General features: G+C 34.1%; 1 protein-coding gene across 10 annotated transcripts in view; it reads right to left on the reverse strand.

The window, feature by feature from the left end:
- LOC128249436 (protocadherin alpha-6-like) overlaps window positions 1-24,000 on the reverse strand; it is a 179,244-nt gene that overhangs the window by 132,446 nt on the left and 22,798 nt on the right. For all 10 annotated transcript variants that reach the window (XR_016244379.1, XR_016244378.1, XR_016244377.1 and 7 more), the window contains exon 2: window positions 2,832-5,300. Coding sequence is in view for 7 of the 10 variants with exons in the window: in XM_089363275.1 (XP_089219401.1) it covers window positions 2,832-5,231 (2,400 nt within the window). In the remaining 3 variants the exon portion in view is untranslated. The remainder of the gene's footprint in view (window positions 1-2,831; window positions 5,301-24,000) is intronic.

Consider the following 24,000-nt stretch of genomic DNA (forward strand, 5'->3'; position numbering starts at 1 on the left):
CTTACATAAACATATACAAAATTACAAACATACATTCATACATATAAACATATATACATTCATACACATAAACATATATACATGCATACATATATGTAATTAATAATTTGTGCAAAGTTTTCTATACATGTTCACCTAACAATAGAAACAGCACAATTTTTTAAATTATTTTATTCTTTTATACATCTGAGTGTTATTTAGAATCAGTTCTGACTGAATATATTTATTATTAAGACATTTAATATTCTGTACTTTAGAGTTGGAACTAAATTTCACCATCATCTATCTCAAGCATCATTTAATTTTTGCAGTAGTCACATCAGTCGATTCTTCACTGTTACATTTGTTGAATGCCAAATAATCAAAGTTAGAAGAACAGAGGCTAGTGAATCATTCAAACCACCCATTAATTGTCCTTCAAATTATAAATGCAAGCATGGCACAGGCATGGTCATCTTAAGGTACAGCCACACTGGACAATTGTCCAGGGATTTCAAAGATTTAGAGGTCCAGTTCTCATCTATTCTGATACATGAATTCTGTGGCTTACTATCCCAATAAATGAATGCTATAGGACCGAGCACATTTACTCAATGCCATACGATGCTGCAAATCAGGACCCGGATACTGGTGTATATGTATTAAATAAATAAACATACACACACACCCACACATACATACACAGAGCTTGTCCAAGGTGCCATGCAATGAGACTGATGCTGGAACCATGTAGATGGGAAGCAAGCTTCTCATCACACATGCCTGCACCTATAATACAGAACTTTTTAAAACCAAGGTCTTTATTGCATGATGGCTGATGATTAATATTCACATTTATTTGTAATAAATCTGTACAATTTCTCCTCTTTTATATCAAGATTCTCCAATAATCTTGTTCACTCTAACATATATCCATATATGTGTGTGTGTGTGTGTGTGTGTGTGTGTGTGCACACGCATGTGTGTGAATGTGCGCACACATGTGCGTGTTTGTGTATATATGTATGTATGTATGTATGCATTTATGTATGTATGCCTTTTCTTTTATTCTTTAATTTTTGATTTGCTTCAGCCATTTGACCTGTGACTATGTTAGAGCACTGCCTTTAGTTGAACAAATCAACCCCAGGACCTATTCTTTTTAAGCCTAGTACTTGTGCTATCAATCTCTTTTACCCAACCACTAAGTTACAGGGATGTAAACACACCAGCATTGGTTGTCAAGCGAGGGTGGGGATACAAAAAGACGCATAAACATACACACACACACACACACACGCATGCACACACGCACACACACACACACACACACACACACACACACATATATACGATGGGCTTCTTTCTGTTTCTGTCTGCCAAATTCACTCACAAAGCTTTGGTCAGACAGAAGCTATAGTAGAAAACACTTGCCCAAGTTGTCATGCAGTGGGACTGAATCTGGAAGCACGATGCTGGTAAGCGAGCTACATACCACATAGCCACTCCTGCGCCTATTCCTAAAACTTCCATGATTAGTGGGATGGCAGTGACATCAAAGTTTCAGCCTGCAAGCCTTCATCAGACTGATCTACTCTTGGGTTATTTTTGGCTTTAGAGAGGCTTTGGCAAGTTGTTTTTCTGGAGTAAGTGAAACTATGTGAAATAATAATAAGGCTTTGTGCTAAATTGCTTTAATGTATAACTTGACATAAAAACAAACATTAAGATATACATATAAGGCACTGGAGAGGCTCTGTGGTAAGTAGCTTGCTTACCAACCACATGGTTCTGGGTTCAGTCCCACTGCATGATGCCTTGAGCAAGTGTCTTCTACTATAGCCTCTAGTCAACCAAAGCCTTGTGAGTGGATTTGGTAGATGGAAACTGAAAGAAGCCTATCGTATATATATATATATATATATATATATATATATATATATATATATATATATATATATATATATATATATATATATGTATGTATATGTGTATATGTTTGTGTGTCTGTGTTTGTCCCCACCACCTTTGCTTGACAGCAGATGTTGGCATGTCTCTGTCCATGTAATGTAGCGGTTCGACAAAAGAGACCAATAAAATAAGTACTAGGCTTACAAAGAATAAGACCTGGGGTCGATTTCTTTGACTAACAGGTGGTGCTCCAGTATGGTTGCAGTCAAATGACTGATACAAATAAAAGAATAAAAGAATATATATATATATATATAATGGCTGATAGTTAGCAAGGTGAGACACACATAAGAAAGAAGAAGGAAACAAAGGACCACTGATGAGGTCACAGAAGTGTGACGAAAGAACTCTGGCCGAAATAAGATTAAGATTAAGATTAATGTAATATAAAGCTGAAAAAAAAAAAAAAAGAAAAAAAAAAGAAAATTAACACCAAATATACAGTGCGTGTGTTTTTATTGGCTAAACTGGCAATATGACCATCCCCAAGTACAACAACATCTGTTTCAACACACGATTTCACATAAAAAATCTTGCAAAACAAATATATATATATATATATATATATATATATATATATAGCTCTAACAATTGACCATAATAATATGATCATATGACTATATATATAATATTAATATCAATGACTAATATGACTATATATAATACACCCCCCCACACATATATATATATACACTTATAAATATGTATAGATGTTATTTATATATATGTATATTTATATATATGCACCCACATATACTATGTCATCACCATTATTATTATTATTATCATCATCATCATCATCATCATCATCATCATCATCATCATCATCATCATCATCATCATCATCATCATCATCATTATTATTGTTAAAGATACTTTACCTGGTGTATTTCTTGTAAATAGCTGGGATGTGGAATTTCAGTAGTTGAAGTGTTCCAATTTGTAGATGAGTTATCCCCAGAATGAGTGTCTCTTCTCAGTGATGCTGATCGTGAATGTGCACTATTCACAGAATCAGTTACCACTGTAATTGGAATATCATATTTTGGAGAGTCTTGTTCACAAAAATATCTCGAACGTCTTCCTTGTTTTATGCATTTTTTATTTAAATTAAAATGTGTATGCCTCTGATTTCTTTTGTGAACAATACATACAATCACTGAGACCACAATAGCAACAGAAACTATCACTGCTGCTACTACTATAATAATCATCAAGTTGATATGTATTCTGTTGTCTGATTCTGTGTCTTCAGCTGTGTACATTCTGGCTGTTGTATTGCTAACAGTTAGTGTCAAAGACAGTGTGGTTGTTGTTGATAAAACTGGTGTACCATTGTCTTTGACTGCTAATTTTAGATTATACGATCCAGCATCATTTTGGTAAACTGTACGAGAGAAAGACAAAACTCCTGTGTAAGGGTTAACTGTAAATAATTGTTTGTCATTGCCTCCAAGTATTTCATATCTGAGGAAGGAATTTACATGGCTGTCTCTATCAGAGGCTCTTAATGTTGTGATGTCACTCTTACTCTGTGGATGGTAGTGGACATCTATATTAAATAATTTAATACTTGGAAATGTAAAGTATGGTGCATTGTCATTTTTATCCATAACTTCAACAATAACATTGGCTGTATTACTTAGCCGCGGTTCGCCATTATCTTTTACGATAGCCTTAAATTCGTACATGTCTTGTTTTTCATGATCCAAAGATTGAGCTGTTGTAATAAATCCAAAATTGGAAATCTTAAATGGAAGAACATAACCATGCTCATCAAACAAAGAATATGATAGTTGTCCTCCCAGACCTAAATCAGGATCTGTAGCATTGATAAACCCAACGGGAAAATTGGGTTCTTCATTTTCATAAGTTAAGAATTTAAACGTGCTTTTTGTAAAGTATGGTTGTACATCATTGATATCCATCACTTCAATAGAAAATTTTCTCTCTGTCTTTAAGGATGGAAATCCCTTATCTTCACAGACAATACTTAAATCCATGTGACTTTCTAATTCTCTGTTAACAAGACTTTTGATAACAACTTTATATTTATTTTTCCCCAGACTTTGAAGCATAAACTTCTCGTGATTTAGAATACAATCAACCTCTCCATTGTGGCCACTGTCAGCATCAGTGACCTTCACATAAGCAATGAAACTACCAACTTTCAATCCTTCTGATATGGTAACCACATTTCCATCAGATTTAGAAACAAATTTCACATCAATCCTTGGGGCATTATTCTGTTGGTTTAACACATTAATGAGAACAATTGCTGTAGAACTCAATGGAGGACTACCATGATCTGTGGCATCAATGAAGAGGTTATAGGTTTGTCTTTTACCATATGGAAAATTACTGTTTAAAAATATTTCTCCTGTATTTTTATTTATGTTAAAATAAGATTGTGTCAGTGATGAGGTTTTGAGATTGAAATTATATGAAACATTCCCATTTTCACCAGCATCTAAATCGTCTGCAAACATCGTGATTACTGGCTCATTTCTCTGGTGTGCACTGCTTATAGTAATGTTATTTGTATTATGTGTGAAGACAGGTGCATGGTCATTTTCATCTATAACAGACACTTCAACTTTCAAAATGCCAACTTTTCTTGGGAACCCCCCATTACTGGCAACAATCTGGAGTGAATAATGGCTTTTCACTTCTCGATCGAGTTCTTGAGTTAAACTTAATTTTAATTTCGAGGTACCAAGAACACTGTTTAAAATCGATAGACCAAATGGTTCGTCTTCATCCTTGCTTAAGTGGTATGTAATTTGAGAATTTGCAATACTAACATCTTTGTCCATGGCATTTGGGATAGATTTTGTTGTTCCTTTTTTATCACTTTCATAGAACTGGAGATGGATAAGTTTCACTGGAAATTCAGGAGGGTTGTCATTATCATCAACTATAATAATTTTCAGTTCAATTATCTTCAGGAAAGTTTCCTCTTGTTGAACTGCAATTTCAATTATTCTTGAACATTCGCTGTTATATTTGCAAAGTGACTCAGCATCAAATGTATGTGTGGTGTATAATTTTCCTCCCTTGGTAACATTAAATAACTGTGAATTACCATTTAATCTTTCATACAGTTGACTAAATGTGATTGGTTTGCGATTAGACAGTAAGATACTGTCTAACAAACTAGTATCAGCAGTGATATCACCAATAAAAGTTCCAGGCCTTTGACCCTCTTTCACATGATAAGTAAGATCAACAGACACTGCTAGCTTTATAAACAACAACACCATGGAAAGATTAATCTTCATATTATCTTTTAATATCACTTTAGTCAGAAATTAAAAAAAAAAATTTTTTTACAGGCATTTATGTTAAATCTGAAAAAGAAGAGAAAAGAAAAGCATTATAATTTTGCTTCCATAAAATTTTAAAAGTAAAAACAGCTAAAACAAAAATTTACTTTTACATCGATTGAATTAAATATTTCACACAATGTATGGAATTATCAAAATCTTTTTCAGAGTAATGGAAAGCCAAAACTGTTGTTATGTTAGTTATAAAAATGTATTGTGGAATCTATAATTTAAACTCAGCAGTACAGCATGAGATCAGCAGGAACAAAATGCAGCTCTTGATGTGAGCATCTCATTACAATGGATTCAGCAGTTGATTGACGAGCATTAATGAAATATATTTAAAAGTAGGTGTAACCTCATCTATTCGCTGCCTCAATAGTCATGACGAGGAAGTGATAATAATAATAATAATAATAACAATAATAATTTTTAAAAAAATTCTAAGTATGCTATGAAGTGGTGTTAAATTTCTTAAAGTGGGAGTAACCTGAATTTTTCAATATCTTTCTGATGAGAAATAAAATTTTAAAAAAGTAATAATAATAATAATAATAATAATAATAATAATAATAATACAAGTTTAATACATAGAATAATGGAATAAAAAATATCAATTTAGGTTTAACTTGAACTATTTGGTGCAATGTAAAATAAGAAAGGATTACCATGTAGAAGGAACTGAAGAAATATTTCTAAAAGAATTTAAGTAACAGTTTTACTCTTATAGTATACTTGATATTTATTTTTTTACTTGTTTCAGTCATTTGACTGCAGCCATGCTAGGACTGAACCCAGAAGCATGTAGTTGGGAAGCAAGCTTCTTACCACACAGCCATGCCTGCACCTATTGATTTATATTTTGTGTAGTTTACCTGGTATTAATGGTTTATATATTATTCCTTTTAAATAAGTAACTATTTATTTAGCTAGCATCTGCTGCAAAACTAATGTAAGAAGCATTTAAAAATGTTAGATATGTGCCTTTTCTCTCAGTTTGGATGGTGAGTTCAGATATGTCATGTAGTACTTGGGTGCATGCCTTTAGCTGTGTTCTCTCTGTTTGCAAGCATTTGGCTTAAACATTTGACCTTAAACATTTGATTCTCTCACCAATCATATTTTTCAAGTGTGGAACTTTGGGAAAGTGGCTATCTGGAAGCCCATTGTATGTGTGTGTGTTGTGTATTAAGGGAGGACTCCACTTTGGTCATAAATGACTATGGAATTGCACCTAGAAAGTTATCCTCTAAGGCACAAGTCCAGGCAAACTTGTTTATGGAAGACCACCAGTTGCCCATACATATTAGCCTCCACTCTCCATTCCACTGATGTTATCCAAGGGAAAGGCAAAGGCCGATACAACTTGGCACCAGTGACATTGTAACGCATTACATGTGTGTCCGTACACACTGTTAGTGCACACTTATGCTATCCACAGGTCTACCTTGGTACTTTTGTGATTAAAATACTTCAATTCTACTAGATCCTGAAAATTTTATTATATATATATATATATATATATATATATATATATATTCCTCTCTCTTTTTATTCTCTTTTTTATTTTCTGTTATTCCTTTCTGTTGTAGAGCGTAGGCTTGAAACATTAAAAGACTTTCTCACTTTCTCGAGCATCAACTAATATACCTGCCTTTTGTTTTTCTGTAAATTCAATTATATATTTATATATTTATATATATATGAGGTGGGTGGTGAAAAGCTCCTGGCTTTGAGTAAAAGAAAATAGTGGAGGATGAGTTAATTATGATTTGTTCACAACATATTCCTCTCTCAGATTCACACACGTATTGCAGTGGTCCTTTTTACTTTTCTAGGCCCTGTAAAAGAACTTGGAAGCTTGGGTCTCCAGCCAATCCTTTCATAATAACCTTAAAGCTAGGAACTTTTCAGCACCCTGTCATATATATATATATGTATAGTGAGAAAGAGAGAGAGAGAAAGAGTGAGGTATATATATGTACACACACATACATATATATTCATACATATACACTTATAGATGTATATCTATCCATCGATCTATCTGTTTATGTATCTATCTGTTTATCTAGCTATTTATACATACATACATACATACATACATACATACATACATACATACATACATACATACATACATACATACATACATACATACATACAAACAAACAAACAAACAAACAAACAAACAAAATGATTTGGGATAGAGAAGAGAAACTGTACATTTGTGGAAATTAGCTGCCCAGCAGATGTTAACATAAAGATCAGTGAAAAAGAATACCTACACTGAACTATTGACAAATCTGCTGTTATTCTAACCAGATTGCAAGTTCAGGTTTATACCTGTAGCTATTAGGGCCCTGGGATATGTAACACACTGCCTAAATACCAATCTTGAGAGATTAGGCTTCTCAAAACCAGAAAGGAGAAAGCTAACTTGAAGACTACAGATCCAATCCATCACTGGAACTTTAAAAATCTGTAAAACTTTCCAGAAGTTTATCATTTAAGTACATGCGAGCATGTCTAGATATGCAACTATATGCATGGGATATGCAGCTGTATATGCATGAGATATGCAAACATATATGCATGAGATATGCAAACATATACATAAAACAAAACGTACGAAATGAAAGAGCCTTGGATTTAGGTTAGAAACCGATTCTTTATTGACGACAAATCTTGAAATAAAACTGAATAATGGTATACATAGATGCATACATGCATACATACACACACACACATATACATATATATAGAGTCTATTAAAAAAAGATATACATACTTCAGGAAAGAAAAAAATCTGTATAAATATTTAACATGTGTAAGTACCTCTATAAATATAAATATCTACTTCAATATTTTAGCAAATTGCTATCACACTGAATAAAATGCGATAACACTAAATTAAAATATTTAGATAGGTTTTTCCTTTCCTGAAGTGTGTATACATTTTTTTGGTGGATACTGTGTGCATACTTACATGCATACATATATACATGCATACATACATGCATGCATACATATCTACATACACACAGATGAGGAATTTTTTCTCACTTTTTATCAACCAGTTCTACTCACAAGACATAGACCATATATGTGTAAGGGACAGAGGATGTATATGCATGTGCATGTGTGTGTGCACGTACATGTGTGTGTGTGTGTGTGTGTGTGTTTGTATGTGTGTGTGTGTGTGTGCGTGTATATGAATGCTGTTGCCATGTGTCCTCACTAACAACACTAAGAAAAAACAGTGTGTTTCTTTTCAAAGACTCCAGTTTTGCTCAGGCAAAACTCCCACAGTTTCTGTAGTATTACAGCTTTCAATGTGTGAGGATCAATGGACCGAAAATATTTTTCATAGAAAACAAGTAATGATTGGTAACATGACGAAAACCGAGCTGTGAAAAACCTGCTTTAACAAGTCATATCTAATCCGTACCCAATTGGGAAAATAAATGTAAAATGATGATGAAGACACTGTTGCCACCACCACCACCACCACCACCACCACCACCACCACCACCACCAGCAACAATAATGATGACGATAATGACGATGATGATGACAATGACGATGACGATGATGAAGATGATGATTGTAATAATGATGATGATGATGATGATGATGATGATGATGCAGATGTTTAACCTGGATAACAACTACATAAATCGTAATATTCTAAGAGAAATTTTAAGGGACCACCCCATACTTCCCCAATTCTTGACTAATTTGTCTAAATTAAAGAAAGAAAGAAATAAGTAAAAATGTAATTATTGAATTTTTGTTGTGTTCAAATTCCACCAAGGTCGACTTTGCTTTCCTTCCTTCTTGGGATTTGATAAAATAAAGTATATGTCAGGTACCAGGACTGATAGTAGCTACAAAACCTGTCTCCCAAATAATCAATTATTATTATTACTAAGATATCTAATATTTAGCTTTATATTAGCCAATATATTTTGAGACGGTTAAAAATTTGATTTATCTAAAAATTATAAAAGGTAAAATAGAATATTTGCAAACATCAAGTTAGAAATTTTACTAAATTACTACAAAAAGTAAGTATGCAATAACATTATTTGGTCCTCAAGCATCAATTTCTTTTACCATAATCCTCACACCGCATAATTATTTCTTTACCCATAATATATTTTTTAAACTTTTCATATCAAATTTAAATTAAAAAAGAACTATTAAGCAATATAAAACAATAAGCATTATTGTGAGAAAAAAAACAAACAAACAAGAATAATGTCCCTCTCCTCTCTGCTTTGGTTCTAAAAATATTCTCATAATTACAATATTTTACTTTAAAACTGAAATTTTAGAAACCAATTTTATGCTTCGCAATGAAACCTAATAACAAACTTATTATTTTCATTTCTGTATGAAATTACACCTGTTTTCTATTTTGCTTTTTTCTATCAATATATAGTCCAACTTGATCATCACCAAGTGTGCTGTTGTCCAAAGTCAACTCCTCAATGAAGCAAGCCAGCTTTAACATTAAACTAAATTACTTCATCTCGTATTTTTTTTTTTTTTTTTGCTGATATTTACTTCTATAGTTTCTATTCACTAGCTATTATTGACATAAAAAATTTATTCACTCAGTTCTCATCATCTCTTTATATTACATCTCTATAACTACTTCAGAATTCTTTCTTTCAGACAATATTTGATGCCTTCGTTATTATTTTAAATCGCCAAGTCTTGATGTTATATTATAAAATACTATGTTTTTTTGTTTTTTGTTTTTTGATTAAAAATGGATGCCTACTGATATATATGAGTGCTTGTTGCAGAGTATTTTGTGAAATACATACATTTCTTTTCTTTTTTGTACAGAATATTGTGCTAAAACAAACTGTCTACATTGTTATATTAAATATAGCATGATTATAGACACACACTCACATACTCACACACATATAAAGGCAGTGAATTAGGAAAACTTTTAGAGCATAGGATATCTTGCTTAGTGGTATTCAGTCCTTGTCTGTATGTTCTTAGTTCAAATACAGCTGAGATAGTCTTTGTTTTTTATCCTTCCAGGGTGTACCAATCCTGAGCTGGGGCCAGTTCTCATTCTTTTTGTTTCCGTTTCTCTCTCCCTTTCTCTCATTCTCACTTCTCACTCTCCTCTCTCTCTCTCCTACCCTCCCTTCCTCTCTCCTCTCTCCCTGGCCTTCTCTCTCTCATCCCTTTCTCTTCCTCTCCCTCTTTCTATTTCCCTCTCTCTTCTCTGCCTTTCACTGTCTCACTATCTTTCCCTTTCCCCTCTTCCTATTCCCTTCCCCGCTCAGTTACTTTCTCTCTCTCTTTCTTTGTCTCTGCCTCACCCACACCCTTTCTTTATCCATCTCCACTCAACCCCCATCTGTCTCTGGAAGAAATTGACTGAGTTTAGACCATGAGAGTTATGGGGCCAGCCAGATTTCAAAACATTCAAGACATGCTTTGTGTCATGACGGTACCCCTAAAACTCCATCAGAACCCAAGGGCTCATGGCATATAGATGTACATATATTTGTATGAAGATTAACAGAGAGGCAGATTAAACGTATTGAATTAATACACTGAACCCTATAAATAGATATCGTTTCATTTGAGAAGACTTTGAAATATGCCACCATTCAGTTTTAATACTTTCAGTGCTGTATTCTTGTGAGCGGACATATGTGTGGGAATGAAATACGCTTAGGGAATACAAACCTAGGTCCAAAATTTTTTACAAACAAGGTTGGTTGTTTCCAGTCTTAACCTTTAACACACTGCATTTTCTTTAGAATTCTTTACCCTGCCACTGTCCTGTTACTACAGGGGAGATAACTCATGCAGTAACATGATGTATCTACAGTGTGCTAAAGGTTAATATCAAAACATAAAAAGGTATTATAGTAATAATAATAATAATAATAATAATCATCATCATCATCATCGTTTAACGTCCGCTTTCCATGCTAGCATGGGTTGGACGATTTGACTGAGGACTGGTGAAACCGGATGGCAACACCAGGCTCCAATCTAATTTGGCAGAGTTTCTACAGCTGGATGCCCTTCCTAACGCCAACCACTCATTACTGTATTTAAGGTTGTGAGCTGGCAGAATTGTTAGCATGCTGGGCTAAATGCTTAGTGGCATTTCATCTGTCTTTACCTTCTGAATTCAAAGGCCACCAAAGTCGACTTTGCCTTTCATCCTTTGTGGGGTTGATAAAAGCAGTATCAGTTGAACACTGGGCTTGATGTAATCGACTTACCCACGCCCTTGAAATTGCTGGCCTTGTGCCAAAATTTGAGACCAATAATTATATTTGTACATGAATCAGGTCAGATAAATCCAATAATATTTCTACTAAAAGTACAAGGCTTGAAATTTGTGGGGAGAGGACTAGTCGATTACATCGACCCCGGTGTTTCACTGGTACTTAATTCATTGACCCTGAACGGATGAAAGGCAAAGTAAACCTTGGCGAGATTTGAACTCAGAACGTAGTGGCAAATGAAATACTGCTAAGCATTTCACCCGGTGTGCTAATGATTCTGCCAGGTCGCCACCTTAGATAAGTTTAATAATAGAATATAATGTTTCAAATCAGTCCCAAAACTTTCTACTCCCATTCATTTTGGAGATGATGTTTATCAGGAGGATGTTCAAAGTGTCTTCATTGCTCCTTCTCACCAAATTTTTGGAGGTGTGCTTGCTCAGGACTTATGTGTGTGTGTGTGTGTGTGTAATGATAAGGTAATTTTGGTTAGAAAACTCTAATGGTAATTGCCTATGCCATAAGAATTTAAAATCTTTGAGAGATAATGAAAGATAAATTGTTTTTAATGGTAGAGCTTGCTGCTTAGTAGCCTTCAAATTTTCTGATCCAAAGGGTTTTCAATACAATGTGCGTATGTTATTACATATAGCTTTATCTACTTCGAGTACCACTGTTAACAATTAATGATAATGTTTTTTTGCTTTTTTGTCGAAGCTGTATACACCATTCTAAGTATGTATTAGAATTATAATCTCTGATGGTGAGAAGGAAAGGGAGCTGGTTTACTTTTGATTAACTAATACAAATCATCTTGTTATCTTTGAAGTAAATAAAATGGCCAAAACCTGTTACTGGAAATCAATGCGCAAAGATTTTTTATTATCTCATTAGAATAATGGGAATTAAAAAAAAAATTGCTCTATTTTATTCCTAAAATTTACGAGGAAATACAACTATGGTCAAATACACCTAATCCTCTTTAACAAATGTGAAGATTAATTCCTAATCATTGATACATTTCGTGAAAGATTACTTTTGTTGTGAACATTTAAAATTCTAGAATATTGTATTTCAATGAATTTGACTGATGAAATAAAACGAATCTCTTTGGGGATTACTGAAGCATAAGTACATTCAAAGAATAGCAGTTTCCTGTCTAATTTATTAGCACCAGATGAAAACAGTTAAATATGCAGTTTTCAAAGTGTGCCTGAATCACAGTGAACGTTTTACTATTTGTGTTATACTGACTAATCAAAATGACACACACATTTGTTAATATATCTGGTTCTTGTATAATTTATGGCAGCCCTAGTATGATCCTTTGAAGGCAAAATTATTCTTTCTAATCTATGCACAAGGAGGGCATGATTATGTGGTTAAGAAACTCACTTGGCAACCATGTGTTTTCAGGTTCAATCCCTCTGTGTGGAACCTTGATCAAGTGTCTTCTGCAACAGTGCTGAGTTGACTAATGCCTTGTGAATGAATCTGATAGATGGAAGCTCATGGTGTGTGTGCATATGTATGTATGTGTGTATATATATATATATATATATATATATATACACACACACACACACACACACACACACACATATATATTTATATATATATATATGTATATATATGCATATATATATATCCATACACACACATATACATACATACAGACACACACATATATATACATATATACATGCACACACACATACATATATTTACATGTGTGTGTGTGTGTGTATTATCCCACTGCTTGATGACCAGTTTGGGTTTGTTTACTTCCCTGTAACTTAGTGGTTTAGCATAAGAGACTGATAGAATAAATATCAGACTTACAAAAAAGAAAGGTACTGGAGTTGATCTGTTTGACTAAACTCTTCTAGGCAATACTCTGCTCTAGAATGGCTGTAGTTCAATGACTAAAGCACACGAAAGGTAAAATTCCTTCAGTTTTTTGAGTAGGGGGTTTAGCTGATACCAGTGACTCTAGTATTTAACTTGTACTATACCTAATTTACCTTGGATGGATGTAAGGAGCTGGAACAAATACAATAATGTCTCGATATATGAGTTAATTTGTTCCTGAAGACTGCTTGTAAAATGAAGATTCATAAAGCAGAACTATAATTTCTCATAGTAGCAATGTTATAAATCATAATTTGTTCCCAGAAAAATATTTTACCTATAAAATTTATAATACTCATAAATAAATGGCAATAAAGCAACAGTAGAATGGAGAGAATATTTCATGTAAAGTAAAAAGAATGACAAGATCATTTATAATAAAAAATATTTTTATTATAACTGTTTTCTGAATCACTTTCACTCACAGTAGACTCATGCACACCATCACTTGTAGACACAATCACCGATTCACAAGCACTCATAAACAGACTTGTAGATTTCTTTATAAGAAACAAGTCTTGAGTTGTTTGCTTAGAAGAAGCTTTTTATCATTCCCTATAAATTTCCCGGTAACATGCAGAAGCAGTTGCTATGGTAATAGTAGAAGCTTTTGCACTTTGTTCAAAATTTAGATCTTGTGCGTGTAAAGTTTATTATAAAATAAAACTTGTAAACCTAGAGTCTCATAAAGTGGGTCCTCATAAAGTGAGGTATTACTGTACTGCAATGCATATTTTCTATAACCGGAGTTCTTACTGTCACCCCTTAACCCTCACTTGATTTTGTTTCTGATAATATTCAAGCCATCTACAATATACAGCTCATGCTTAGTGTGGTGGTCAAGTGTAATGGTAAGTATCCATAATGTGAATAGGGGAGATAATTGTGTGGGTGAATGATATTGAGAATGATTTAGTGAATTGAGAAGTGGTGACAAATGACAACAATAATAATATTTTATAAGCTTAAAGCTTATAAGCGATCATTGTATACTGACTAAAGAAAATAGTCTAAAATTGGGGCATAAAATGGGTTTTCTGTACATGTGGGACTTGAACTCATACCTCTTATATTTGCAATAAGTGGGCTAACAATTACAGCAAAATACCCACTCGAGTACAGAAAACCCACTTTTTTTCCATTACAGGTTTAGATGCCCCAATACACCATGATTGCTTATAAGCTTTATGTTTATAAAATATTATTATTTACAGAAATATTTGTTTGTGTGTGTGTGTGTGTGTGTGTGTGTGTATCTAAAAGTCATTTTAGAATTCTTTTTAAATCTCTTTACTCTGACTCTACATCTGAAGATGTGTGTGACTGCACTGACAAAACATTAATAATGTGGAGTTGAGTCAACCTGTTATTAAACACTAACAACTCAAATCGAATTTTCTAAATTTTCTTAGTGTTGTTTTCTTTCATCTGCTCACTTACTTTTGTCTCTCTCTCTCACACTCACTCACTCTTTCTCTCTCTCTCTCTATATATATATATATATTTATATTTGTGTGTGTGTGTGTGTGTGTGTGTGTGTGTGTATTGCTGAATGCGTAAAAATATTGCTGTATTGCTGTTATATATTTGGATATCTGATATTTTCTAATTATCAGATACATCATCTCTGTGAATGAGACACTGGTGAGAAAAAGAACAGTGACAGAGTGAGAAAGAGAGTGAGAGAGAGAGAAAGAGAGAGTAAGAGTGGTGGAATAGATACGTGGGTGTTTTATAGCCATACTTGGATTTTACTATTAAATTTATTAACTTACATCCCACCCCATCACAAAAAAACGAACCCCAAGATAAACAGAATTCTCTCTGGAATGAATCTGCCAAAGAATTTGTTTCTTCTCTTCTATAATTTCCTCAACACAGAGCATAAACTTAAATTCTTTGAAGTACTTATTCCATTGTTCTAAAGACAATTCATTTTCAAAGAAAACTATTCTTTCAATCTTAACAATGTTAATGTGACATTTTAAATATATACAATTAAGGTAAAGCAAGGTGGTGATGGTGGTGTTTATGATCCTGATCCAATCATTTTCATTTCTCAAATTTTGCACTCGCTATATAAAACTGATTAAAGAGAAACAGATTTCTGATTTAAAAAAGAAAGTGAATTATGAAAATTAAAAGTGACATTCAAACATGAATCAAAATTTTAAAATCTAATTATATACCAAAAAAATAAAATTTTTTTTTTATATATTCAGAATAGTTATGTAGGAGCATCAAGGAATATGAAAATAAGTCATTATTAACAATATGTCTCAAAAAGGAATTCAGTTATGAATAATAGCAAATAATAGATTGGGTTAAAAAGAAAAAAAAAACAAAAAAAAAACGGCAGAAGCTGTTTGTGGAAATTGAACCAGGAAACTGCTTTAATTCAGACAAACATTACAAATTGCACTATAGAAACCTTCCCTCTTTCTGCTATCAAATTATATGCTTTAACACTTCAGCATTAAATGTAATGCTTATTTATTATTATTATTATTATTTATTATTATTATTATTATTATTATGATGATGATGATTAAAATGTAATGCTTATTTATGATGATGATAGTTAACTCTTTAGCATATCTGGTCAAAATATTCTACCTGTTTTATGTTCAAACTGACCAGAACTGGCCTCTCGCACTTACCCTACAATGTCATTCTAGAAATATACAATCATGTCATGGAAATCTTGAAGCCATGAGATAAGGTGAAGAAATAAAATATATTCTACAGAATAACCTGAATGCTTAAAAGTTAAAGGATGATGATGATAGTCCTGTACTGGTGGCCCATAAAAAGCACTAGCACCAGTGCCATGAGAAAGTGCTCATACCGGTTCTACGTTAAAAGCACCCAGCACACACTGTGAAGTGGTTGGCATTAGGAAGGGCATCCAGCCATAGACACCAAGCCAAATAAAACTGGAATTTTGTGCGACTTTCCGGCATGCCAATTTTGGTCAAACCATCCAACCCATGCCAGCATAGAAAACAGTTGTTTAATCATGCATTATCTTGTAGCTTCAAGTTTTCAATGATGTGATTGTTGTATTTAGAATGGCATTGTAGGGTAGGTATGAGAGGCTAGATCTGGTAGGCTTGAACATAAAACAGATAGAGTATTTGAGTTGGATATGACCAGTTTAAATGCCAAACTGTTAGTCTTACCCCAGTCAGAAAGTTTGATTATATTCAGGATGTAAATATAGAAGCATAGCTGCGTGGTTAAGGGGTTCACTTTGCAATCATATGGTTTTGGGTTCAGTCCCACCATGTGGCACCTTGGGCAAGTGTCTTCTACTATAGCTTCAGGCTGACCAATGCTTTGTGAAAGAATTTGGTAAACAGGAACTGTGTGGAAGCCTGTGATGTGTGTGTGTGAGTGTGTGTGAGGCGTGTGTATGTTTGTGAGAATGTATGTATGTTTGTGCTTGTGCTTGTCTCCCCTCCCCAATGTTGGTTTGTTTACATTCTCATAACTTAGTGAGTGGTTAAGTAAAATACCTATAGAATAAGTACCAGACTGAAATATAATTACTGAGGTTAATTTATTTGACTAAACCAGGGACTCTTAACCATTTTTTTTTTTTTACCTATGGACCCCTTTGATTAGTATTTTGTTCTGGAGAGGTTGGTATGTATGGGTGACTGCTGGTCTTCCATAAAAAGCCCTGCCCAAACTTGTGTTTCAGAGGGTAACTTTCTAGGTGCGATCACATGGTCGTTCATGACAGAAGGGGGTCTTTAACTTTTTTTATGTATATATATCATCATCATCATCGTTTAATGTCCGCTTTCCATGCTAGCATGGGTTTGAATGCATATTAAGTGATGAACACACACAGGCGCACACTCGTATGTATATGGCCAAATTGATGCATATGGCCTGATGAAAATTCAGTAATATTCAAAAATTGATTAAGGTTATTCATCATTTTCCAAAAGGCAGTGCTCCAGCATGTCCCCAGCCTTTGGCTGAAACCAGTGACAGGTAAAATGGTAAAAGGCATATTAATGTGTTGACATTTAAATGTTTCATTTCCATTTTATTTTTCTCACTTTTAGTTCATGAAAATCATCACAATTTTTCACCAATGTTTGAAATTTCAAATTGAAAACATTTGAAGACAGAAACAAAAATTTTTAAATAAAAATTTCCCATCCTAGAAAAAATAATTTTGTTTTTTTCTTTCTACTGATATACACGTTCAGTCAACATAGAAAGCTACTCATTATGGAAGACATGCTTGTAACAATTTTGAGAAGACGACAACAAATGACGAGTTTTGATTGTCATGGCAAAGGCTATTACAGTGAAATTACCATAGAAAAGTGATGGAGATTGAATCTCCATGTATTAAAAAGTGTCCAAGCCAGCCCATAACAGTATGGTGGTAAAAAAGAAAACAGACAAGCCACAAAAAATAGACATCAAAGTAACAACAATGTAATGTTGCTGCTTTTTTATTTTGTTGATGTTGTTGCTGCTGCTGCTGTTGTCACTGATGCTAATGCTGATGACGACAGGGATAATGATGATGATGATGATGATTATGATGGTGGAGTGATGGTGAATGTCATGATAGTAGTAGTGGTGGTGGTAGTGGTGGTGGTAGTGGTGGTGGTGGTGATGATGATGATAGCAGTGGTGGCAGTGGTTGTGGTGGGGCGCAGTAGGTGGTGGTAGCGATGGTAGGTGGTGGCGGCGATGATGGGTGGTTGCAGCAGTGGTGTTGATAATGGGTGATGATGATATTATGTCTATATGACTCTGAATATATTTCTGATGCACATAAAACGTTATGTATTAAATAAATGTAAACACATACATACATACACACACAGAGCTTGTTACACACATACATGCAAACAACCAACTCTTACACCGACACATATACTGGCACACACGCACACACACATACGCACACACTCAGAAACATAAATGAACATAAACATACTTGCAAAGTAAAGATATTGACCAATGCATACATATATACACACATACTCACATGCATACATACATATATGCAAGCATGCTTACATACATACATACATACACACACATACATACATACATACATACATACATACTTGCATACATACATACATACATACATACTGAAAGGCAGACAGAAAGACAGACAGTCATATGTACATGCATACATACATGTATACATACATAATACATACATAAATACATACATTTATACAGATTCTCTGACATGATGACGAATGATACACACCCAGGTAAGTTGCACAACTCTACAACAGCTCTCACAACGGGTCATCAGATGAAAGGCAATATGCACATCAGCAGAAGGTCATCTCTAGCTATGTTGTCAGACAACTTCAAAGTGACACTAACATAAACAACCAAAGTAGTCTATCTTTAATCAACAACTACTGTATTAGCTCTCACTTTGAATGGTATGCTTTTGCGCCTCTCATAACAACTAAATAAAAATATCTAATGCACAAAAGGGATGCAGAAAAAAACACTTAGATGTGATAACCAATCCAAACTCTGTTTAATTAAAACTTATGATGCAGTGCCATCTTAAGGCATAGACCGAGGTGCTCCATGGGTCAGGAGACCTAATGATAATTAAGGCATGTTGTTGTATGTGTAGGAGCTCCATTTCATTGATTTGCGCAGGGGCCTATACTGCTATTATAGCAGCCTTGTGAAGATGTCACTAAAGTTATAGGCACAAGAGTGGCTGTGTGGTAAGAAGCTTGTTTCCCAAGTCCATGGTTCTGGATTCAGTCCCATTGTGTGGCACCTGTGACAAGTGTCTTCTACTATAGTCTTAGGTTGATAAAACCCTTGTGAGTGGATTTGGTAGATGGAAACTTAAAGAAGCCCGTCGTATATATATATATATATATATATATATATATATATATAGATAGATAGATAGATAGATAGATGGGTAGGTAGATAGATGAGTAGATAGATGGATGGATGGATGGATGGATACAAGTGGGGACTGGAAAGTTCCTCGTTTTGGGTATTTCCCTCTCAGATTCAAACACTTATTGTAGCAGCCCTTCAGTTTTTCTAAGCCCTGTAAAAGAGCTCAAAAGGTTGGGCATGTAACCAGGCCTTCTGTGATATCCTTAAAGCCAGGAACTTTTCAGCATCCTCTCATGGAGATGTTTGTATCTGTGTTTGACCCCCATCAACACTTGACAACTGGTGTTGGTGTGTTTACATTCTCGTAACTTAGTGATTCAGCAAAACAGACCAATAGAATTAGTACTAGGCTTAAAACATAAGTACTGGGATTGATTTTTTTTACTAAAACCCTTTAAGGACTGCAGTCAAATGACTGAAACAAATAAAAAATAAAAGATTAAAGAGAAAAATATGTCTTACAGACATATGTATATGTGTTGATCTGTAAGTCAAATGATGCCGATTGACATATGTGTTGACACCTCTACTTGTGCACATGCATATGTGTGCAGTTTGATATATGCATACACATGTATATGGGCTAGTCAGATAAATTTATTTGTTTTTTTTCTTTTAACTTTTTTTTTTCTACTTGGCACTCCATTGCTATAAGTCTGCAAAGTGTTAAAACCTATCCAAATTTAAAAACATGACAAAAAAAAGTGTAGAGGAAGAAGAAAGTTATGAAAAACCATAAAACCTTATGATAAAGGTATGTTTCATGTTAATTCAAACAACATTGGATGAGTTAAAAAGACAAAAAGTGAAAGAATTTATCTGACAAACCTGTATACACATAATTATATATATACATATACATACATACATACATACATGCATACAGACATATATACATACATACATACATACATACATACATGCATATATATATATATATATATATATATACACACACACACATATACAAACACATGCATAGGTACATACATGTATTCATACATACATACATACATACATGTTGAAATTTCAGTAAAGGAGCCTTGGATCTAGGTTAGAAACCGGCTCTTTCTCTATTGGCAAGAATCTTGAAATAAAACTGAACAATGACATACATACATGGTGGTTGTCTACTTTTTATGCAAAGTTTGACCACCTCCTGTACCTACACCTTAGAACCATCATGGCACTTAATGTGGATTTTTAAACCAGACAATGTTTTGAAAAGATACCCACATAGATTGCATATCTGATTTGAACCAGCAAGAGCTGCAGATAAGTTCTGATCTTCGTGGATCTTAAAATATCTTTTGAGGCCTCCGTGAGATTTGCAAACCTTCTGGCATACATTATATTGAAAGATGTGCACAGACATATAGGCAGAATAGTTGGTGGAGGTTCGTTTTCTATGGGGTCGCAAATGAAATTTGAGCCCAGCAAAAGAAAGGCATGGTCTCTCACATACATACATAGATAGATACATACATACACACATACATGCATATAGTAATCCCTCAACTATTGCAGGTCTTACATTCCAAAAACCCCTGCGATAGGTGAAAATCTGTGAAGTAGAAACAGTACTGTATATTTTTTAAAATTATTTTTATAATTTATTTATATTTATTTTATTATAAATGGAAAACAACACCACGGAGGAATTGATGTAAGCTTAAATAATAAACCATGACAAGTAAACCGCAATAGGTGAACTGCGATAAGTGAACTGTGATATGGTGAGGGATTACTGTACATACATACACACATACCAGTCTGTCTGGACGAACTTGGAATCTTGGGGAGAGAATGCAAATCCTTAATTCATATGCTTAATTCATATTTGTTCACAATATCTGGGACTATAAAAATTTGTAAGATCTGAAAAAGTAAACCAGAGTGTGGTAAGAAGCTTGCTTCCCAACCACATAGTTCTGGGTTCAGTCCCACTATATGGAACCTTGAGCAAATGTGTTCTACTATAGCTGACCAAAACCTTGTGAGTGGATTTGGTAGACAGAATCTGAAAGAAGAGAAGCCTATTGTATGTGTGTGTGTGTGTGTTTTCATGCATGTATGTGTTTGTGTGTCTCTGTTTGTCCCCCACCACCATTGCTTGACAACCGATGTTGGTGTGTTTATGTCCCGGTAACTTAGCAGTTCGGCAAAAGACACCGATAAAATAAGTACTAGGCATACAAAGAATAAGTCCTGGGGTCGATTTGTTTGACTAAAGGTAGTGCTCCAGCATGGTCACAATCAAATGACTAAAACAAGTAAAATAATAAAAAGAATAAAAGAATATATATGTATATATATATATATATATATATATATATATATATATATATGATATATGATATATAGGCATATACAAATTACTTTATAGATGACACACAGCATGGTTTCTGGACAGGGCAGGGTTGCCTGACCCAATTTTTGGCCCCAACATAACACTATTAATAACAATCTCATAAAGGCTATGGACACTGTCGATATATACCTTGATTTTACTGAAGCTTTCGACAAGATTGATTGTAGAATCATCTGTCATAGATTAATAAATTTTGGTATCACTGGAAAATTTGGTGCCTGGCTTTCTGACATTCTATACGGTAGAAATCAGTTACTGCCAGCAGTCATCTCCCTTATAAGTCACCTGTAATAAGTAATGTACTTCAAGGCAACTTCCTCAGGCCACTGTTATTCATCATCACACTATCATGTGTAGGTTTATGGGTATTCCTAATAAATCTGATAAGTTATACTGACTGATGACAATAAAAACTGCAAAAGATGCCTGTACACTAAGGAATGAACTAAGCCAGATTGATGTTTAGATGAAAATAATGGTTTTAAGTTTTGGTATAAGGCTGTCAGTTTTAGGTGAGAGAGAAGGGAGCTAGTTAAATACGTTGACCCTATTACTTGACTGGTACTTTATTTTATTCTTTTCTACTCTAGGCATAAGGCCTGAAATTTTGGGGGAGGAAGCCAGTCGATTAGATCGACCCCAGTATGCAACTGGTACTTAATTTATCGACCCTGAACGGATGAAAGGCAAAGTCAACCTCATCGGAATTTTAACTCAGAACATAAAGACAGACAAAATACCACTAAGCATTTCGTCTGGCACACTAACATTTCTGCCAGCTCACCGCCTTATGTTATTTTATTTTATTGACTTATGAAGATGAAAGTCAGAGCTGATCTTGGCAAGATTTGAACTCAGAATGTAATGAGTTGCAAGAAATTTCACTAAGTATATTTCCAATAATCTTATGATTTTGTTAACTCATCATCTTCAACGAAAATATGAAATTTCATGCATCAAAATTTCAGATTCTTAGATATAGGAAGGATAAGCACAATACAAATTATCTGATACTAGACAATAAATCAATCCAAAGCTCTTATGCTATACAGGAGTTACAAATACTTATATCAAATAATATATACCTTTCATCAGACATATCACCAATGTGACCTATAAATGTAAAAATTTTACACACTGGAACCTTTGACTTTTCATCACTAGAGAAATAGTAGTTTTGTTGACATTGTGGAAAACTTTAGTTTAGAGTAGGTTAGATTACTGTTCACAGCTTTAGTCCTCAAACACAGGTTTTATACAAGAAATTGAGGTGTTACAGAGACAACTTCAGTTGAAAGTCTTACTGCTGAAGGATTCTCTTTGAGTGATGCATAGAAAAACACATTGTTATTTACACATTCTTGAAGATAATGTTCAAACTTCCTGCATTAAAGTAAAATTTAATGCACATGTATCACCTTTCCAATTGAGAACAGGAAAAATTTGATTGCAACAATCTCAGATTCAGTGGCCCTCAAGTGTTTAACAACCAGCTTAGCCCTTTGAGCCCATCGACACATTCCAGAGGATGGGTCTGCAAACACACTGCATGTTGCATGTGCCTAGAAGTACAGCAAACTTAAGTCAGAAAACCCCAGAGCCTTGACCTAATTACAACATTCTCAAAGGATGTAGGGTTGGAGTTTGGTCAGGATAAATGTTATTTTATAGTTGTGAAAAGGGGGTAAACTATAAATCAGACTAGTGACATCTCCATCAATGATTTGACTGTTTCCCCTATATCTGACAAGGAACGTTACAAGTATATAGGGGTGAATGAAAACATATCTTACAATGGCATCTATAACAAAACATGGTCACTAAAGAATATTACAGCCGGAAAAAGAAAATTTAGACCTCAGAAGTCCCTGTACTCATTAAAACAGCGGCCCACAATATGTTTTCAGTGCCAGTATTCATACCAACATTTGGGCTGCATGATTGGATGCTTGATGAGATCTGAGCCATTGATGTGAAAACCCGAAAAATACTACCAAGCACACATAATTTCCACATAGACAGTGACATAGACCACCTCTACCTAAAATGAAAACAAGGTGGCCAAGGCTTAACATCGATCCAAAATACCTTTGAATGTTGTATCATATCCCTTTGGCAACATCTTTTAACCACCAAGTGTCAAAGTGCATCCCTTGACCAAGTTTGCATACATGAGGCTGATAATATCGTAAAACTTGGAAGGCAGCTCCTTGAGCAACATTTTTTGTCT

Source organism: Octopus bimaculoides, chromosome 14 (assembly GCF_046866305.1).
Source record: "Octopus bimaculoides isolate indiv1 chromosome 14, ASM4686630v1, whole genome shotgun sequence".
NCBI classification, from domain to species: Eukaryota; Metazoa; Mollusca; class Cephalopoda; order Octopoda; family Octopodidae; genus Octopus; species Octopus bimaculoides.